Source organism: Bombina bombina, chromosome 3 (genome assembly GCF_027579735.1).
Source record: "Bombina bombina isolate aBomBom1 chromosome 3, aBomBom1.pri, whole genome shotgun sequence".
Classification (NCBI taxonomy): domain Eukaryota; kingdom Metazoa; phylum Chordata; class Amphibia; order Anura; family Bombinatoridae; genus Bombina; species Bombina bombina.
Window position 1 is genome coordinate 1167351544 of NC_069501.1, and position 19376 is coordinate 1167370919.

The 19376-nt window shown below is 39.5% G+C and overlaps 1 protein-coding gene across 1 annotated transcript in view; it reads right to left on the bottom strand.

The window, feature by feature from the left end:
- Positions 1-19172, bottom strand: part of CEP126 (centrosomal protein 126) — a 63624-nt gene extending 44452 nt beyond the window's left edge. Inside the window, 4 exon segments of the mRNA XM_053705586.1 lie at positions 2729-2834; positions 5325-5473; positions 5580-5586; positions 18821-19172. Of these exon segments, the coding sequence (XP_053561561.1) occupies positions 2729-2834; positions 5325-5473; positions 5580-5586; positions 18821-19172 (614 nt within the window).
- Between the last annotated feature and the right edge of the window lie 204 nt (positions 19173-19376).

The window sequence follows — 19376 nt, forward strand, 5'->3', positions numbered from 1 at the left end:
TTAGAAAATATGTACATCATAGATTGTACGATACTTAAAGGGATATGAATCCCAAATACATTTAGCCACCAATCAGCAACCGCTACCCAAGAGCTGAACCAAAAATGGGCCGACTGCTCAGCTTACATTCCTGCTTTTCAAATAAAGATAACAAGAGAATGATGAAAAATTGACAATAGAGGAAATTAGAAAGTTGCTTAAAATTGCATGTTCTATCCGAATCATGAAAGTAAAAAATTGTGAATAATATCCCTTTAAACCTGGCATAAATTCACATTTTGTTACCTTATAGTTTTCTTAGACTCACAATTTGTCTTACATAAGAATCCCACCAAACATTTGTGGCTAGGTATCAGGGATTCATGCGGATGAGGGAGGTTGTCACTGTTTAGTTTTGAGGCGGGTCATGGGCGTGTCTGGGTGGCTGATTGGCGTGTCTGATTGGTTTATGGGCATGTCTGGGCAGACTATGGGTGGGGCTAAGGGAAATACTGCATATGGCAGTCTAAGAGGGACAGCACGACAGAGCTCAGAATTAGGGACCCCCCCCCCCTCAAATAGGGACAGTTGGGAGATATGCATATGTCAGAATCTTCTCACAGGCAGCCACTTACTCCTATCAATATCTCCTTTCTGGCCTATTGCAACTTAATAAATGGTACCAACTTTAATGACCTGATATTACTAACATTTATTATGCATTTGGAAACATACGCTTAAAACAATTAATAATGGAAAAAACTTCCAGTTGGAAATATATCTAACTTAAACACTTAAAGTAGTACATTTTGTAAACAATAAAAAAATGCAGTTCCTTAAAGGGACATGAAACCATTTTTCTTTCTTTCATGATTCACATAGAGAATACAATTTAATTTTTTTTTCCAAATTACTTTTATTATCAAATTTGCATTATTCTCATGTTATTCTTTGTTGAAGAGATATCAAGATAGGTAGCGTGCATATTTCTTGCTAATGTATAACATTGTTGCAAAACTGCTGCCATATAGTGCTGAGGACACATGCACGCTCCTGAACTTACTTTCCTGCTTTTCAACAAAGGATAACAGGAAAACAGAGAACATTTGATAATAGAAGTAAATTGAAACATTATTTAAAATGATTTGTTCTATCTGAATCATTAAAGAAAAGATTGGTTTTTTTTTGTCTCTTTAATGAACAAAAAAAAAAAAAAACTCCAGAATGGGACGTCTCTCAAACACTAAAGCTGCACTAATGCACTAAATAATTGTATTTTTCATTGTAAAGAAATTTTACTTTTTTAGATATATTTCCAATAAGAAGTTTTTTCCATTATTATTAGTTTTAAGTGTATGTTTGAAATAAGGCGTCAGTTAGCCACTAATTTGTAATAAACATATTGTCTAGGATTCACTTGTGTCCTTCGCTGTATAGCGTCCTCCTGTTCATTTCAAAACATATTTGTCTTTTAAAGGGACAGTATACACCTTATAATCACAAGACATTTCTGTTGTGCTGCTAAAGAATCAGTCAAGTCTGTTCCACTGGTAAATCCTAGCATGGAAACATAAATATCAGTCAAGTCTAAACATTTTAAAACAAGTTCAAATCCTTTTAACTGCAATGTTTTTCAATAGTCAAACTCCATCCACCATTTGCCTTATTTGGATGAGCCAATCTGAGCTTGAGTGTGCAGACAACAAGGCTAGCTACAGTCCCAGGGGCATATTTATCATGAGGCCCCTTGTTTCCGGCGAGCCTCCAGGCTCTTCGGAAACAGAAGTTATGAAGCATTGGTCTAAAGACCGCTGCTCCATAACTTGTCTGCCTGCTTTGAGGTGGCGGGCAGATATCAACGAGATCGAATACGATCGGGTTGATTGACACCCTCTGCTAGCGGGCAATAGGCCGTGAATCTGCAGGTGGCGGCATTGCACCAGAAGTTCACAAGAACTGCTGGTGCAATGTGTAGCGATGTGCAGCGGACATGATACGCTACTTCGTATCATGTCCGCTCGCTCCTTGATACATATGCCCCATATTGTTAGTATAAAATTACGTGTTTTGCAGTGTTATCAGTTATCATTATACATATATTTTTTTTTTTTATAAAAATCTCAAGGTGTTTACAGCCCCTTTAAAGGGAGGTTGTTTTTAGGAGTTGGCTAGTAGGGAATCATCCCTAAATAAAAAAGTATTTTAAGCATTTATTATGTAATCAGCAATAATGTCGTTATCTCACAACCATCTGTCATTTATCATTAAACTATTTAAAGGGACATAAACCCAAACATTTTCTGTCATGATTCAGATAGAGCATGCAATTTTACACAACTTTAATATTGAATTCTATTATCAAATTTTCATCATTCTCTTGATATCTTTTGTTGAAAAGAAGGGACATAAACTCAGGAGCCTGCCAATTACAGGAGCACAATATAGCAGCAGTTTTGCAAGAATGTTATTCATTTGCAAGAGCACTAGATGGCAGCACTGTATTCTGCCGTTTAATTCTCCAGACACCTACCTAACAAATAATAACATGGATACAAAGTAAATTGGATATGAAAAGTAAATTAAAAACTTTTTTTTTAAATGATATGCTCTGTCTGAATCACAAAAGAAAAAGTCTGGTATTTATATCCCTTTAAATATCACACACATCTGTGCCGTTCTTTAAAGAAAGAAAACATTGTAAATAAAATAAAGATACACCATATATGTTTAGGAACAAGAACAAATGTACCTGTTACTGAAAGGGCTTGTGTGGTTATACGTATAATACAAAGGAGATCCTTGGATTTGTTCAAGAGCATCTTCTAGCTTTGGCGTTGTTTTTTTATGAACATAAACTGCAATAAAATAATAAATAATCATAACCAAAAGTAGACCATGCTGTGTAATAATAACAAATATCACCTAAACTATTAATGTTGACTACAAATTTAAACTAATCTTGATAACTACATGGCTTTATTTTGAAGTACGTTAGCAAAAGAGCTTGGTACATTAGCAATAGAGTAAAAGCACATACACATAACCTACAGCCATATGCTTGGTAAGTCACGTGCACAATAACTGATCATTTTTGCAAATAGATGTGTATTACAACAAATTTTAAGTTCTAAATTTGCTTCTGTGCATTTCAAAACTTATTTCAATAGTCTCCTTGTAAAGTAATTATCTTTTTGAAAATCTAGTTGGTTTACAGAGACAGGTAAAATGAGATTTCTCAGTAAATCTTAAAAACATACAACAGTAATAAAAAATAATTATGATTTGCATCTGCCCATATTTATCCCATAACAAATGGCGATCGGTGCACAATAAAATGTTTAATTTCTTGTCTCTCAAAATGTTCATGTCCAATTAAAATGGTAATCACATTTAGGATATAAGAGTTTATTCTTACAAAAGAATCATTATATTATATTAATGTATAAGAAAGATTTCTTTATACATTAATAGCATGGAGAATTTGTTCTAGTTTTATACGTCTCTGATTACCTTAATATAAAAGTTTAATCAGATTTTACATTTTATTTGGTAATTATTAGGGACATGAAATATTCATCATTCTTTAGGTAAACTAATGGTGAAAATGCCTGAGTATGGGACCTGTTTTATTAGAAAAATGCAAGACACAAATATATTAATTTGCACAGGTATGTGATTTGCACTTTTTCTATAATAAATCTGATGTTACAGACTGTAGCCATTCTCAGTGTTTGTTTGTCTAATGAATACTGAATGGTGAATACTTGCACATCCCTAATACTTGTATATACACAATGCTCCACTCCCTAGTTACACGCACAAAGTTCCTTTCTGCAGCTTGCACACTCGTCCCACAATGCTCCTCTCCCTAGTTACACGCACAAAGTTCCTTTCTGCAGCTTGCACACTCGTCCCACAATGCTCCTCTCCCTACTTACATGCACAAAGGTTTTCTCTGCTGCTTGCACACTCGTGTCACACTTCCCACAATGCTCCTCTCCCTACTTACATGCACAAAGGTTTTCTCTGCAGCTCGCACACTCGTGTCACACTTCCCACAATGCTCCTCTCCCTACTTACATGCACAAAGGTTTTCTCTGCTGCTTGCACACTCGTGTCACACTTCCCACAATGCTCCTCTCCCTACTTACATGCACAAAGGTTTTCTCTGCAGCTCGCACACTCGTGTCACACTTCCCACAATGCTCCTCTCCCTACTTACATGCACAAAGGTTTTCTCTGCTGCTTGCACACTCGTGTCACACTTCCCACAATGCTCCTCTCCCTACTTACATGCACAAAGGTTTTCTCTGCAGCTCGCACACTCGTGTCACACTTCCCACAATGCTCCTCTCCCTACTTACATGCACAAAGGTTTTCTCTGCAGCTCGCACACTCGTGTCACACTTCCCACAATGCTCCTCTCCCTACTTACATGCACAAAGGTTTTCTCTGCAGCTCGCACACTCGTGTCACACTTCCCACAATGCTCCTCTCCCTACTTACATGCACAAAGGTTTTCTCTGCAGCTTGCACACTCGTGTCACACTTCCCACAATGCTCCTCTCCCTACTTACATGCACAAAGGTTTTCTCTGCTGCTCGCACACTCGTGTCACACTTCCCACAATGCTCCTCTCCCTACTTACATGCACAAAGGTTTTCTCTGCAGCTTGCACACTCGTGTCACACTTCCCACAATGCTCCTCTCCCTACTTACATGCACAAAGGTTTTCTCTGCAGCTTGCACACTCGTGTCACACTTCCCACAATGCTCCTCTCCCTACTTACATGCACAAAGGTTTTCTCTGCAGCTCGCACACTCGTGTCACACTTCCCACAATGCTCCTCTCCCTACTTACATGCACAAAGGTTTTCTCTGCAGCTTGCACACTAGTGTCACACTTCCCACAATGCTCCTCTCCCTACTTAAACGCACAAAGGTTTTCTCTGCAGCTTGCACACTCGTGTCACACTTCCCACAATGCTCCTCTCCCTACTTAAACGCACAAAGCTCCTCTCTGCAGCTTGCACACTTGTCATCTCTGTGCGGATGCAATGTACATGACTTAGGTTTCGGTGTACTTATTATAGTAGTTATCTTGCTAAAGCATTGCTTGTTCGTTTATATAGAATATATATATATACTGTATACATATATTATATATAGAATTCCATAATAGAACTGCTTTAAAAGGTTTGTTTAGGTTAATAGAATAACTCAAATGTATTTTATTTTTTAGACATAACAGAGAAAATCATTTTTTATATCCATTTAAAAAGCAAAATGACTGCTATCTCGTAGGTCAAAAGTCCATTGCGGATCTTCTCTATTAAATCACGTACCTGTTCTCTTACGCTGAGAAGGGGGGAGATGAGCACGCTGAAATTTTTCTGTTGCTTCTTGGAGCTTTAATTTCCTTTGCTGTAGAATCTCTTATCGAAATCTTGTGTTGCTTTTTCCGCTCTTTCTCTGCGCTTTTCTTGTAGAGCTCCTACTGACAGCAAAGAAAATACTTTTTATAGAAAAGATCAAGTTCTACAAAAATATTTCGTCTCTATTAGTTGCTGCTCATAAAGCTGAGAGCAAGCTAGCCAGACCTGCTGGCTGTTAAGATTAGCAATATAATTCAAACAGAAACATGATGGGAAGACAGCAATTAGCTATAAAAATATGTGGTTCACACCTCTGCCGTAATACTCATGCAGAGTGCATTCCTTCTAAAGAAATAAATATAAATAACATTTTAAATCAGATGAAAGAAGAGTTGCCTCCCAGCGTTTTTTTTTTTGTTTTTTTACCTGCTTAGCCAGTATTTTTATAGCTCAAGTCGACGTAAAATAATAAAGTATAAATATAGAAATAAAGATACTGTTGTGGTGTGAAATGTTTTCGAGACCTGTGGAATGCATTTAGAAAAAATGAGCTTTTAAAGTCACTCCTATCAGCTTTAGCTTCTGAGTTACGTATGCCTAATTATTTATGTAAATTAGTGCCAATTAGCATGGCTGTATACATCTTTCCAAGAAAGGTAGGAACCCTAATTAAGGTACATACTGTACAAGTGCAAAAAAGAAAACGCTCTGTTATTGCAATACATTTTGTACAGTATCCCAAAAAAGTGAGTACAACCACTCACATGTTTGTAAATATTTTATTATATCTTTTTCATGCGACAACACTGAAGGAATGACACTTTGCTACAGTAGTGAGTGTACAGCCTGTATAACAGTGCAAATTTGCTGTCCCCTCAAAATAACTCAACACACAGCCATTGATGTCTAAACCGTTGGCAAAAAAGTGAGTACACCCCTAAGTGGAAGTGTCCAAATTGGGCCCAATGTGTCAATATTTTGTGTGGCCACCATTATTTTCCAGCACTGCCTTAAAGGGACACTAAACCCCACATTTTTTCTGTTATGATTCAGATAGAGCAGGCAATTTTAAGCAACTTTCTAATTTACCTCCTATTATCAATTTTTCTCCGTTCTCTTGCTATTCTTTATTTAAAAAGCAGAATGTGATGCATAGGAGCCGGCCCATCTTTGCTTGAGAACCTGGTTATGCTTGCTTATTGGTGGGTTAAATGTAAGCTCCCCAATAAGCTAGCGCTATCCATGGTACTGAACCCTAAAAATGAGTCTGGCTGCTAAGATTTACATTCCCGCTTTTAAAATAACGATAGCAAGAGAAAAAGGAAAAATTGATAATAGGAGGTAAATTAGAAAGTTGCTTAAAATTGCCTCGCTCTTCTCTGAATCATGAAGAAAAAAATTTCTGGGTTCAGTGTCCCTTTAACCCTCTTGGGTACTAGAGTTCACCAGAGCTTCACAGGTTGCCACTGGAGTCCTCTTCCACTCCTCCATGACGACATCACAGAGCTGGTGGATGTTAGAGACCTTGTGCTCCTCCCACCTTCCGTTTGAGAATGCCCCACAGATGCCCTCAATAGGGTTTAGGTCTGGAGACATACTTGGCCAATCCATCACCTTTACCCTCAGCTTCTTTAGCAAGGCAGTGGTCGTCTTGGAGGTGTGTTTGGGGTCGTTATCATGTTGGAATACTGCCCTGCGGCCCAGTCTCCGAAGGGAGGGGATCATGCTCTGCGTCAGTATCTCACAGTACATGTTGGCATTCATGGTTCCCCCAATGAACTGTAGCTCCCCAGTGCCGGCAGCACTCATGCCATGACCATGACACTCCCACCACCATGCTTGACTGTAGACAAGACACACTTGTCTGGTTGCTGCCACACACGCTTGACACCATCTGAACCAAATAAGTTTATCTTGGTCTCATCAGACAACATGACATGGTTCCATGCCCTTAGTCTGCTTGTCTTCAGCAAACTGTTTGCAGGCTTTCATGTGCATCATCTTTAGAAGAGGCTTCCTTCTGGGACGACAACCATGCAGACCAATTTAATGCAGTGTGCGGCGTATGGTCTGAGCACTGACAGGCTGACCCCCCACCCCCTTCAAACCTCTGCTGCAATGCTGGCAGCACTCATATGTCTAGTTTGTAAAGACAACCTCTGGATCTGATGCTGAGAACGTGCACTGAAACTTTCTTTGATTGACCAAGGTGAGACCTGTTCTGAGTGGAACCTAGTCCTGTAAAACAGCTGTATAGGTATTGCCCCACCAGTGTTTGCAGCTCAGTTTCAGGGTCCTTGGCAATCTTCTTATAGCCTAGGTCATCTTACTGTAAGAGCAACAATTTTTTTTTTCATATTCTCAGAGAGTTCTTTGCCATGAAGTGCCATGTTGAAGTTCCAGTGACCAAGTATGAGAGAGTGTGAGAGTGATAACACCAAATTTAACACACCTGATCCCCATTCACACCTGAGACCATGCATCACCAACCTACATTTTTTCTTTTCATGATTCAGATAAAGCATTAAAATTGAAAGCGACTTTCTAATTTACTCCTATTATCAATTTTTCTTTGTTCTCTTGCTATCTTTATTTTAAAAGCGAGAATGTAAATCTTAGCAGCCAGACCATTTTAGATTCAGTACCATGGATAGCGCTTGCTTATTGGAGGCTTACCCACCAATAAGCAAGCATAACCCAGGTTCTCAAGCAAAAATGGGCCGGCTCCTATGCATCACATTCCTGCTTTTTAAATAAAAATAGCAAGAGAACGGAGAAAAATTGATAATAGGAGTAAAATTGCCTGCTCTATCTGAATCATAAAAGAAAAAATTTGGGTTTAGTGTCCATTTAAGGCAGTGCTGGAGAATAATGGTGGCCACACAAAATATTGACACTTTGGGACCAATTTGGACATTTCCACTTAGGGGTGTACTCACTTTTGTTGCCAATGGTTTAGACATTAATAGCTGTGTGTTGAGTTATTTTGAGGGGACAGCAAATTTACACTGTTATACTGGCTGTGCGCTCACTACTTTACATTGTAGCAAAGTGCCATTTCTTCAGTGTTGTCGCATGAAAAGAAATAATAAAATATTTACAAAAATGTGAGGGGTGTACTGACTTTTGTAGGATACTGAATATAAGTATTTGTTTAACCCCTGTAAAAGTAGCCACCAATCACCAGCTAGTTCTCTGTCGTGCATTGCTGCTCCTAAGCCTACCTAGGTATGCTTTTTGACAAATAATACAAAGAGAATTAAAGGGACATCCGTGTCAAAATTTAAATGCACATAGATTAATTAGATCTTTGAATAGAAACATATTTGCAATATACATGTATTGGCAAACAAGCTTCTAGTAAAACTGTTGTAGTGTTGTGTTGTAGCATTTTTCTCTGCACATGCATGTGAAGCATAGATAGATATTCTCAGTGCACAAGCATTTTAAGTACTGCAGTTGCACAGAGCACCAGTGGGACTTGTATCATGCCAGTAATTAATGAATTGAGTAATTTCCAGATGGTACAAATATCTTAGGCTGAGCAAGTGCTTTCTTTAAAATGCTGGTGCACAGAGCATACTTAAATACACTTTTGAAAGAGCTATAGCTTTTATTAGAAGCATTTTTCTAGTACACGTACATAACAAAAATGCTTCTATTCAATACTGAAATGCATTCATGTGACTTCCAACTGGCTGGAATGCCCCTTTCAATACATGTAATAATAGGAGTAAGGTGAACAGCATCTTTAACTTTGTAAAAACAAACAAAATACGAAGGTGCTCCAAAGACACAGTATGTTTGATCCAAGTTAAGATTTCAATCACCCACACACCACAAAGACTTGTACTCACAATTTCCCAAGCACCACACCGGTGCTAAATGCGCAGTTTGGGTAGACTCACACTTTAGAAAGCACCACCTAGGTGCTGTATACACAGTCTGGGTAAGTTAAGAGCCTTGGAGCTAGCTCAATGAGGTTCCACAATAGTCAAACATGTGTTATGAAATAAACAAAACTGCTCCACAATAAAAATCCCCAAAACTTTAATGGGGTATTTATTTAGGTACATTGAAGTTTTGGGGATTTTTATTGTGGTAATGTTTTGTTTATTTTATCACACATATTTGACTATTATGGAACCTAAGTGAGCTAGCTGGGAGGCGCCTAACTTACCCAGACTGTGTATACAGCACCTAGGTGGTGCTTTCTAAAGTGTAAGTATTAGCCCTAGAGTGTGGGAGTATTAGGAGTGCAAAGTGTGATCAGACCTTGGATGGTGTTTTGTGGTTCACTTTTGCAGTGTCCTGGAAAACTGTGGATCCTGCAGTGAGCTAGCTGGGAGGCTCCTAATCTACCAAACTGTACATTTAGCGCATGTTTGGTGCTTGGGAAATGTAAGGTATGAACTCTAATTATTAAATAATTTTGGGGCAGCCCCAAAACATTGCTATTTCTATCTAATAAAGGAGTTCAAACCTTACATTGGAGAGTGCAGCCTTTACTTTTCTTTTGGAATCTACATGTGAGCATGGGGAGGTTCTGAATGATTTGCACCAAGCTTGAGATATATCTAAACTGAACAAGTACTAAAGAAGTGATGATCTAGAAGTTGTACAATAAAGTTTTATTTGTTCTTCTGTGTTATTCTTTCTCGTGAATGTGGAGGGCTCTCTGTCCTTTAGTGAGACTACCTTCTGACCATGTGTGCAAACGCAGAGCATAATGTGGGAATAGGAGGTGCAGACAGGACTCCTTCCAGAGGGAAGCAAATAAGCTAAAATGGTTTTTGCTGCACAGATTATTTATGCAATTAAAAGAAAAAGGTTTAACTTATTAAATACCTCAAGCTCAAGGTATAAAAACAAGCTAATTGACAGTTTAACCCTTTTGTGAGCGGGCTAATTTGTTGCTCCGATGTAAACAATTTGAAATCATGCGATTGTGCATGCAACCGCAAGATTTCAATGATGGGATGGGGTCAGAGGGGCGTCCCTATAAAAGCTAGGCAGGCCCTTTAGACCGCGATCCCATTCACAAAGTGTCGTTGGCTTCAGTAGAGCCAAATAACTGTGTACACACATACCTGCTCCCTTATCTTATATTTGTCTGTAAACCAAAGCTCAATACTTAGAGATAACAATGGAATGTATCACTTTATTAGTTCTCTTCTACATTACCTGTCAATAGCATAGACTTCAGTATAGAAACTTTCAGTATAGCTGGATATACCACTGGCTAAATCAGCTATTTCAAATTCCGAAATAATGGCAAAGGAGCTACTTGAAAATAATTTAATACGCTCCAGCAGGTAAAATGGATCATTGGGAACAATTTAAAGAGGTGAAAATTTTTGGGTAAAAATTCCCTTTAATATATGCATATATCACTTTTGCGGGATAAGTTCCTATAGGATGACATGATCAAGAGTCTTTTGATACACCGCCTCAGTTTTTAGTCAACAATTAAAGGATTAGTCAATTAAATTAAGCAGCTCTCAGGGAGCTCTTTGGTACAAACACAGGATACAATTAGACATCTACAGTCATTGTACAACGCTACTTTCCAAATAGATTATTTTTCTTCATGCAAGTGCAGGTAAACAATACCCTCCCTTTTCAAACAATAATAATTAATATGTAAACCAGGCTGCACCGAATGCTAATTAATCTCAGAGAGAGGTGTGCATAGTGTACAACTAAATGTGAGTCATTAGAATGGATGATAAACACATTAAATATCTATTGTCATATTCAGTAACACAATTCATTTCACTAACTCAAATTACACTCTTAAGTGATTAAGTTAAGAATGTCAATCAGGATGTGATGTAAGCAAAACAGTAGAAAAACCGAATAAGTAAGATTACAATGCACATTGCAAAACATGACTTACACTTCATTGTTACAGTTTCAGACTGTATTAGCTCAAGGAGTATTAATTTAAGCTCTCAAATGCATCAGTCATATGAACAAGCACATTGCAAGCCATGTTTTGTTAGTACATATGAACAATCTGTTGCCAAGCAATTAAGTTTTTAAATGTCACAATGTATACTTGTATTATTGTATTATCTACATACACCTACCAATCTGTATATAAAAATAACACATTAGGGCTCGACAAACCCAGGTGCCAGGATGCCAAAGGCTCCGAGAATTTTACCCCTGGCTCCTAACTTTTTGGGTTATTCTCCATATAGCTATATAAAAATGCTACTGTCTGGCTCCTAAAAGTTTTTCTGGCTGCTAAATATTCTTACTGGCTCCTTAATTTTAAAAAGATTTATAGACCCCATTGTGATACTTTTTAATTTCAGTGATATTTCATCAAAGGTTTTAATTGTTTCTTCTCAGTTCTTAAAGGGACATTAAACACTCAATAAATGCTAGATAGAATGATGCATGCAACGAAAATTAGTCTGAGAATAACATGTAGATGGATTTTTTTAAGTTTCATTAGCTGTTGAAAATAAGTGTAAAGTTTTAGGGGCCGATTTACTAAGCAGCGGGTGCTGCTTATTCCATGCGAGCCTTCCAGGTTGCCGGAAACAGGAGTTAAGAAGCAGCGGTCTTAAGACCGATGCTCCTTAATTCATCCGCCACCTCTGAGGTGGCGGACTGCAATCATGATTGGCACCCCTGCTAGCGGTCGTTTGGCCACGAATGTGTAGGGGTTGGCATTGCACAAGCATTTCACCAGAAATGCTTGAGTAATGTTAAATGCCGACAGTATATGCTGTCGGCATTTAGCGATGCAGGGCGAACATGATTCACTATAGCGTATCATGTCCGTCCAGGGTATGATAAATATACCCCTTATTGTCTATAAAACAATGGGAGCTGCCATGTTGTAACTTAGGTTACTTTCTCTGCTGTGGCCAATTAGGGACAGTTATAATAGGTCACTAGAGTGTGCAGCCAATGGCTGTGTGGAATGTTCTGCACTTCCCCTTATAACAGGAACTAAAATGCTCACAATTTCAGAATGGAATTAAAGAAAAATAATGAAAGTATATTGCAGAGTTTTATTTATATATACAGTTTATCATTGTATATTACCATCTCAAAGTGTTTAATGTCCCTTTAAGCTATGCCTACATACGGCAATATTTACTTTTTTAATGTCTGAATCACTGGGCTAATAAGGCTACACCAACTTACATGAATAAAACATATAAATAAAATCAACTGTTTTAGATATAAACTAGGGCTGGGCGATATGGGGGGAATCGCAATTTCCTTAAAAATTACTATAACACCTTAATTTTTCAATAAAAAGTTTATTAAAGCGACAGTACACTGTAAAATTGTTTTTCCATAAATGTATTTTAAATGACTTGTTATACGAACTGCAGAGTATAAAATATTTGAGAAATTGCATTTTCGGGTTTATTTGTGTATCTGAAGTAGCTGGTTTTGTGCTTTGAAACCACAGCCTATTACAATGGGTTGAGCTTCAGGTAATATCAGATCTCATTATGTTATCACTTTTATGTACACAGACTTGCTTCCTTATCTTATATTTGTCTGGAACACCAAAGCTCAATACATAGAGAGAACAATGGAAATGATCATTTTATTACTTAACTATCATGCCCCCCACTGAGGGTGTAATCTCTTCTGCTGGCTGTGTTTACTTAGGCTTGTCAATAGCATATACGCCAGTATCAAAACTTTCAGTATAGGTTGGGAAACCACAAGCTAAATCAGCTATTTCAAATGCTGAAATATGAGTAAAGGAGCTACTTGCAACCAATTTAATACACTCTAGCAGGTAAAAAGGATTATTGGGAATAATTTAAAGGGGAGAAAGTTTTTGGGTGAACTGTCCCTTTAAACACTACAGATCTTAATGTACATGTTTCTCAATGTCCAATACACTCTGGGAGCATAAAAATACAAACCACATATGTGTGTATATACTGTATATATACAGGCATAACCCACATTTATGTACACAATGGGACCAGAGCATGTATGTAAAACGAAAATGTACTTAAAGTGAAGCAATACCTTTTTTTCACTTCTCAATGCATGTACTGCATTATAATAGTCATTTATAGGCATAACTGATATAAATAATACATTTATAACTAAAATAAACACAATACTGTAAGGTTAGGGCAAAAGAAAATATTTATTGCAAAATAAACACATTTTTTTCTAAGCTTAGGATCAGCTTAGGGCAAGAGAACATATTTACTGTATTGCAAAATAACAGAATTTATACTTACCTGATAAATTACTTTCTCCAACGGTGTGTCGGGTCCATGGTTTCATCCTTACTTGTGGGATATTCTCTCCCCTACAGGGAATGGCAAGGAGAGCACACAGCAAGAGCTGTCCATATAGCTCCCCCTCTGGCTCCGCCCCCCAGTCATTCGACCGACAGTTAGGAGAAAAAGGAGAAACTATAGGGTGCCGTGGTGACTGTAGTGTATAAAGAAAAAAAGAAATTTTTCAAACCTGATTAAAAAACCAGGGCGGGCCGAATGACTGGGGGGCGGATTTGGATGTCCGAATGGACCTTGTACTAGAAGATCATGTCTCAAAGGTAGCTTCCATGGTGGAGCCGATGACATATTCACCAGGTCTGCATACCAAGTCCTGCGCGGCCACGCAGGAGCTATCAGAATCACAGAGGCCTTCTCCTGTTTGATCCTGGCTACAAGCCTGGGAAGGAGAGGGAACGGGGGAAATGCATAAGCTAGGTTGAACGACCAAGGCGCCACTAATGCATCCACTAGAGTCGCCTTGGGATCCCTGGATCTGGACCCGTAGCAAGGAACCTTGAAGTTCGGACGGGACGCCATCAGATCCATGTCTGGAATGCCCCATAATTGAGTCAACTGGGCAAACACCTCCGGGTGGAGTTCCCACTCCCCCGGATGGAAAGTCTGACGATTCAGATAATCCGCCTCCCAGTTGTCTACTCCTGGGATGTGGATTGCAGATAGGTGGCAGGAGTGATCCTCCGCCCATTTGATGATTTTGGATACCTCTCTCATCGCCAAGGAACTCCTTGTTCCCCCCTGATGGTTGATGTAAGCTACAGTCGTCATGTTGTCTGACTGGAATCTTATGAATCCAGCCTTCGCTAGTTGAGGCCAAGCCCGGAGAGCATTGAATATCGCTCTCAGTTCCAGGATGTTGATCGGGAGAAGAGACTCTTCCCGAGACCATAAACCCTGAGCTTTCAGGGAATCCCAGACCGCGCCCCCGCCTAATAGACTGGCGTCGGTCGTGACAATGACCCACTCTGGTCTGTTAGAATCTTTGGAGACAAGTCTGTATAGTCCCCATTCCACTGATTGAGCATGCACAGTTGTAATGGTCTTAGATGAATTCGAGCAAAAGGAACTATGTCCATTGCTGCAACCATCAACCCTACTACTTCCATGCACTGAGCTATGGAAGGCTGCAGAATAGAGAGAAGAACTTGACAAGCGTTTAGAAGCTTTGACTTTCTGACCTCTGTCAAGAAGATCTTCATTTCTAAAGAATCTATTATTGTTCCCAAAAAGGGAACTTTTGTCGACGGAGACAGGGAACTCTTTTCTACGTTCACCTTCCACCCGTGAGATCTAAGAAAGGCTAGAACAATGTCTGTATGAGCCTTTGCCTTGGAAAGAGACGACACTTGAATTAGAATGTCGTCCAGATAAGGTGCCACTGCAATGCCCCTTGGTCTTAGAACCGCTAGAAGGGACCCGAGCACCTTTGTGAAAATTCTGGGAGCAGTGGCTAGTCCGAATGGGAGAGCCACGAACTGATAATGTTTGTCCAGAAAGGTGAACCTTAGGAACTGATGATGATCTTTGTGGATAGGAATATGTAGATATGCATCCTTTAAATCCACGGTAGTCATATATTGACCCTCCTGGATTGTACGTAAAATTGTTCGAATGGTTTCCATTTTGAACGATGGAACTCTGAGAAATTTGTTTAGAATTTTTAAATCCAGAATTGGTCTGAAAGTTCCCTCTTTTTTGGGAACTACAAACAGATTTGAGTAAAACCCCTGACCTTGTTCCATAGTTGGAACTGGGTGTATCACTCCCATCTTTAACAGGTCTTCTACACAATGTAAGAATGCCTGTCTCTTTATTTGGTTTGAAGATAAGTGAGACATGTGGAACCTTCCCCTTGGGGGTAGTTCCTTTAATTCTAGAAGATAACCCTGATAGACTATTTCTAGTACCCAGGGATCCTGAACATCTCTTGCCCAAGCCTGAGCAAAGAGAGAGAGTCTGCCCCCTACTAGATCCGGTCCCGGATCGGGGGCTACCCCTTCATGCTGTTTTGGTAGCAGCAGCAGGCTTCTTGGCCTGTTTACCCTTGTTCCAGCCTTGCATTGGTTTCCAAGCTGGTTTAGTCTGGGAAGCGTTACCCTCTTGTCTAGAGGCTGCAGAGTTGGAAGCCGGTCCGTTCCTGAAATTGCGAAAGGAACGAAATTGGACTTATTCTTAGCCTTGAAAGGCCTATCTTGTGGGAGGGCATGGCCCTTTCCCCCAGTGATGTCTGAAATAATTTCTTTCAATTCTGGCCCAAAAAGGGTCTTACCTTTGAAAGGGATATTAAGCAATTTTGTCTTGGAAGATACATCCGCCGACCAAGACTTTAGCCAGAGCGCTCTGCGCGCCACAATTGCAAACCCTGAATTTTTCTCCGCTAATCTCGCTAACTGCAAAGCGGCGTCTAAAATAAAGGAATTAGCTAACTTAAGTGCGTGAATTCTGTCCATGACCTCCTCATACGGAGTCTCCCTACTGACCGACTTTTCCAGTTCCTCGAACCAGAACCACGCCGCTGTAGTGACAGGAATAATGCACGAAATAGGTTGAAGGAGGTAACCTTGCTGTACTAAAATCTTTTTAAGCAAACTCTCCAATTTTTTATCCATAGGATCTTTGAAAGCACAATTGTCCTCAATGGAAATGGTCGTGCGTTTGGCTAGTGTAGAAACCGCCCCCTCGACCTTAGGGACTGTTTGCCATGTGTCCTTCCTGGGGTCGACCATAGGGAACAATTTCTTAAATATAGGAGGAGGGACAAAAGGTATGCCTGGCTTCTCCCACTCCTTATTCACTATGTCCGCCACCCTTTTAGGTATCGGAAAGGCATCAGGGTGCACCGGGACCTCTAGGAACTTGTCCATCTTGCACAATTTTTCTGGGATGACCAGATTGTCACAATCATCCAGAGTAGATAGCACCTCCTTAAGTAATGCGCGGAGATGCTCTAATTTAAATTTAAATGTCACAACATCAGGTTCTGCCTGCTGAGAAATTCTTCCTGTATCAGAAATTTCTCCATCTGACAAACCCTCCCTCACTGCCACTTCAGACTGGTGTGAGGGTATGACAGAAAAATTATCATCAGCGCCCTCCTGCTCTACAGTGTTTAAAACTGAGCAATCGCGCTTTCTCTGAAATGCTGGCATTTTGGATAAAATATTAGCTATGGAGTTATCCATTACTGCCGTCAATTGTTGCATAGTAACAAGCATTGGCGCGCTGGAAGTACTAGGGGTCGCCTGCGCGGGCATAACTGGTATAGACACAGAAGGAGAGGATGTAGAACTATCCCTACTTCCTTCATCTGAGGAATCATCCTGGGCAACCTTACTATTTGTGACAGTACCGTCCTTACTGTGTTTGGACGCCATGGCACAATTATCACATATATTTGAAGTGGGAACCACATTGGCTTCCATACATACAGAACATGATCTATCTGAAGGTACAGACATGTTAAACAGGCTTAAACTGGTTAATAAAGCACAAAAACCGTTTTAAAACAAAACCGTTACTGTCTCTTTAAATGTTAAACAGGGCACACTTTATTACTGAATATGTGAAAAACTATGAAGGAATTATCCAATCTTTACCAAATTCACCACAGTGTCTTAATGCATTCAAAGTATTGCACCCCAATTTTCATGCTGTTAACAATTAAAATGTGGAAACCGGAGCCGTTTGCAATTTTAACCCCACTACAGTCCCAGCCACAGCCTTTGTTGCGACTTCACCTATCCCAGGGGGGTATATGATACCAATTCAAGCCTTCTAGGAACGTTTTCAGTGGATACCAGACCCTCACACATGCAGCTGCATGCACTGCACTCAAAAGAAACTGCGCAATAATGGCGCGAAAATGAGGCTCTGCCTACTACAGTGAAAGGCCCTTCCTGACTGGGAAGGTGTCTTAACTAGTGCCTGGCGATAAAAACGTTCTCCAAACAATAAAGGTGTGAAAACTACTTCAAACTTTAAAAAACAACTTAAATAAACAATCGATTTAGCCCTTAAGAGTGTCCACCAGTTAATAGCCCATAATAAGCCCTTTATTCTTTAGTCTAAGAAAATGGCTTGCCGATCCCCATGAGGGAAAATGACAGCCTTCCAGCATTACACAGTCTTGTTAGAAAAATGGCTAGTCATACCTTGAGCAGAAAAGTCTGCAAACTGTTCCCCCCAACTGAAGTTCTCTCAGCTCAACAGTCCTGCAAGGGAACAGCAATTGATTTTAGTTACTGCTGCTAAAATCATACTCCTCTTTTAAACAGAACTCTTCATCTCTTTCTGTTTCAGAGTAAATAGTACATACCAGTACTATTTCAAAATAACAAACTCTTGATAGAAGAAATAAAAAACTACAACTAACACCACAAACTCCTCACCATCCCCGTGGAGATGCTACTTGTTCAGAGCGGCAAGGAGAATGACTGGGGGGCGGAGCCAGAGGGGGAGATATATGGACAGCTCTTGCTGTGTGCTCTCCTCGCCATTCCCTGTAGGGGAGGAGAATATCCCACAAGTAAGGATGAAACCGTGGACCGGACACACCAATGTTGGAGAAAAAGACAACATTTTCTAAGCTTAGGATCAGCTTAGGGCAAGAGAACATATTTACTGTATTGGAAAATAAACAAAATATTTTCTAAGCTTAGGATCAGCTTAGGGCAAGAGAACATATTTACTGTATTGCAAAATAAAGACAACATTTTCTAAGCTTAGGATCAGCTTAGGGCAAGAGAACATATTTACTGTATTGGAAAATAAACAAAACATTTTCTAAGCTTAGGATCAGCTTAGGGCAAGAGAACATATTTACTGTATTGCAAAATAAAGACAACATTTTCTAAGCTTAGGATCAGCTTAGGGCAAGAGAACATATTTACTGTATTGGAAAATAAACAAAACATTTTCTAAGCTTAGGATCAGCTTAGGGCAAGAGAACATATTTACTGTATTGCAAAATAAACACAACATGTTCTAAGCTTAGGATCAGCTTAGGGCAACAGAACATATTTACTGTATTTTAAAATAAACACGTTTTCTAAGCTTAGGATCAGCTTAGGGCAACAGAACATATTTACTGTATTGCAAAATAAACACAATATTTTCTAAGCTTAGGGTCAGCTATGAGCATTTATTCTAGTAAGGATGAAGTCATACTGGTATCTTCTGTTTCACAAGTCAACTCTTCAAAGGCGAGACACTTTCTTGCTGGCGAATTAGGTGTACTACAAGTAGCAATAAGAGAAGGAGCAGGACTGGGTGGTGATGTCAGAGCTGGAAATGGACTGTCATTTGATGTTGATGATCTGGGATCCAAATGACTGTCTGTCGATGATGATGATCTGTGTGCTGATGGACTTTTAGAAAAGTAAGTCTCTATGGAGGTTTGAAGTGTAGCTCTCTTCTTTTCTCTGTAGATTTCTTTGTAACAGGAATAAGCCCTTGAAATGTTACCATTGACTGTGGAGCTTCTTTCAAAGTCCCTATCATGCTTTTCAAAAAGAGCCATGGCGCTATCAAGATGACGGAAAGCTTGAAAGAGAATTTTTGAAGTTAAGCCTTCAGGCTGTTCAATGGTCTCAACCCCATTTTGCACATCTTCTTCTTCTTCTCTCTCCTCTTCAAGTTCTAGAAGATCTTCATTGCTGAGGGGCTCAGTATGGGACGCAAGCAGTTCAGCAACATCTTCTGGCTCTACTTCCAGCTCTAACTG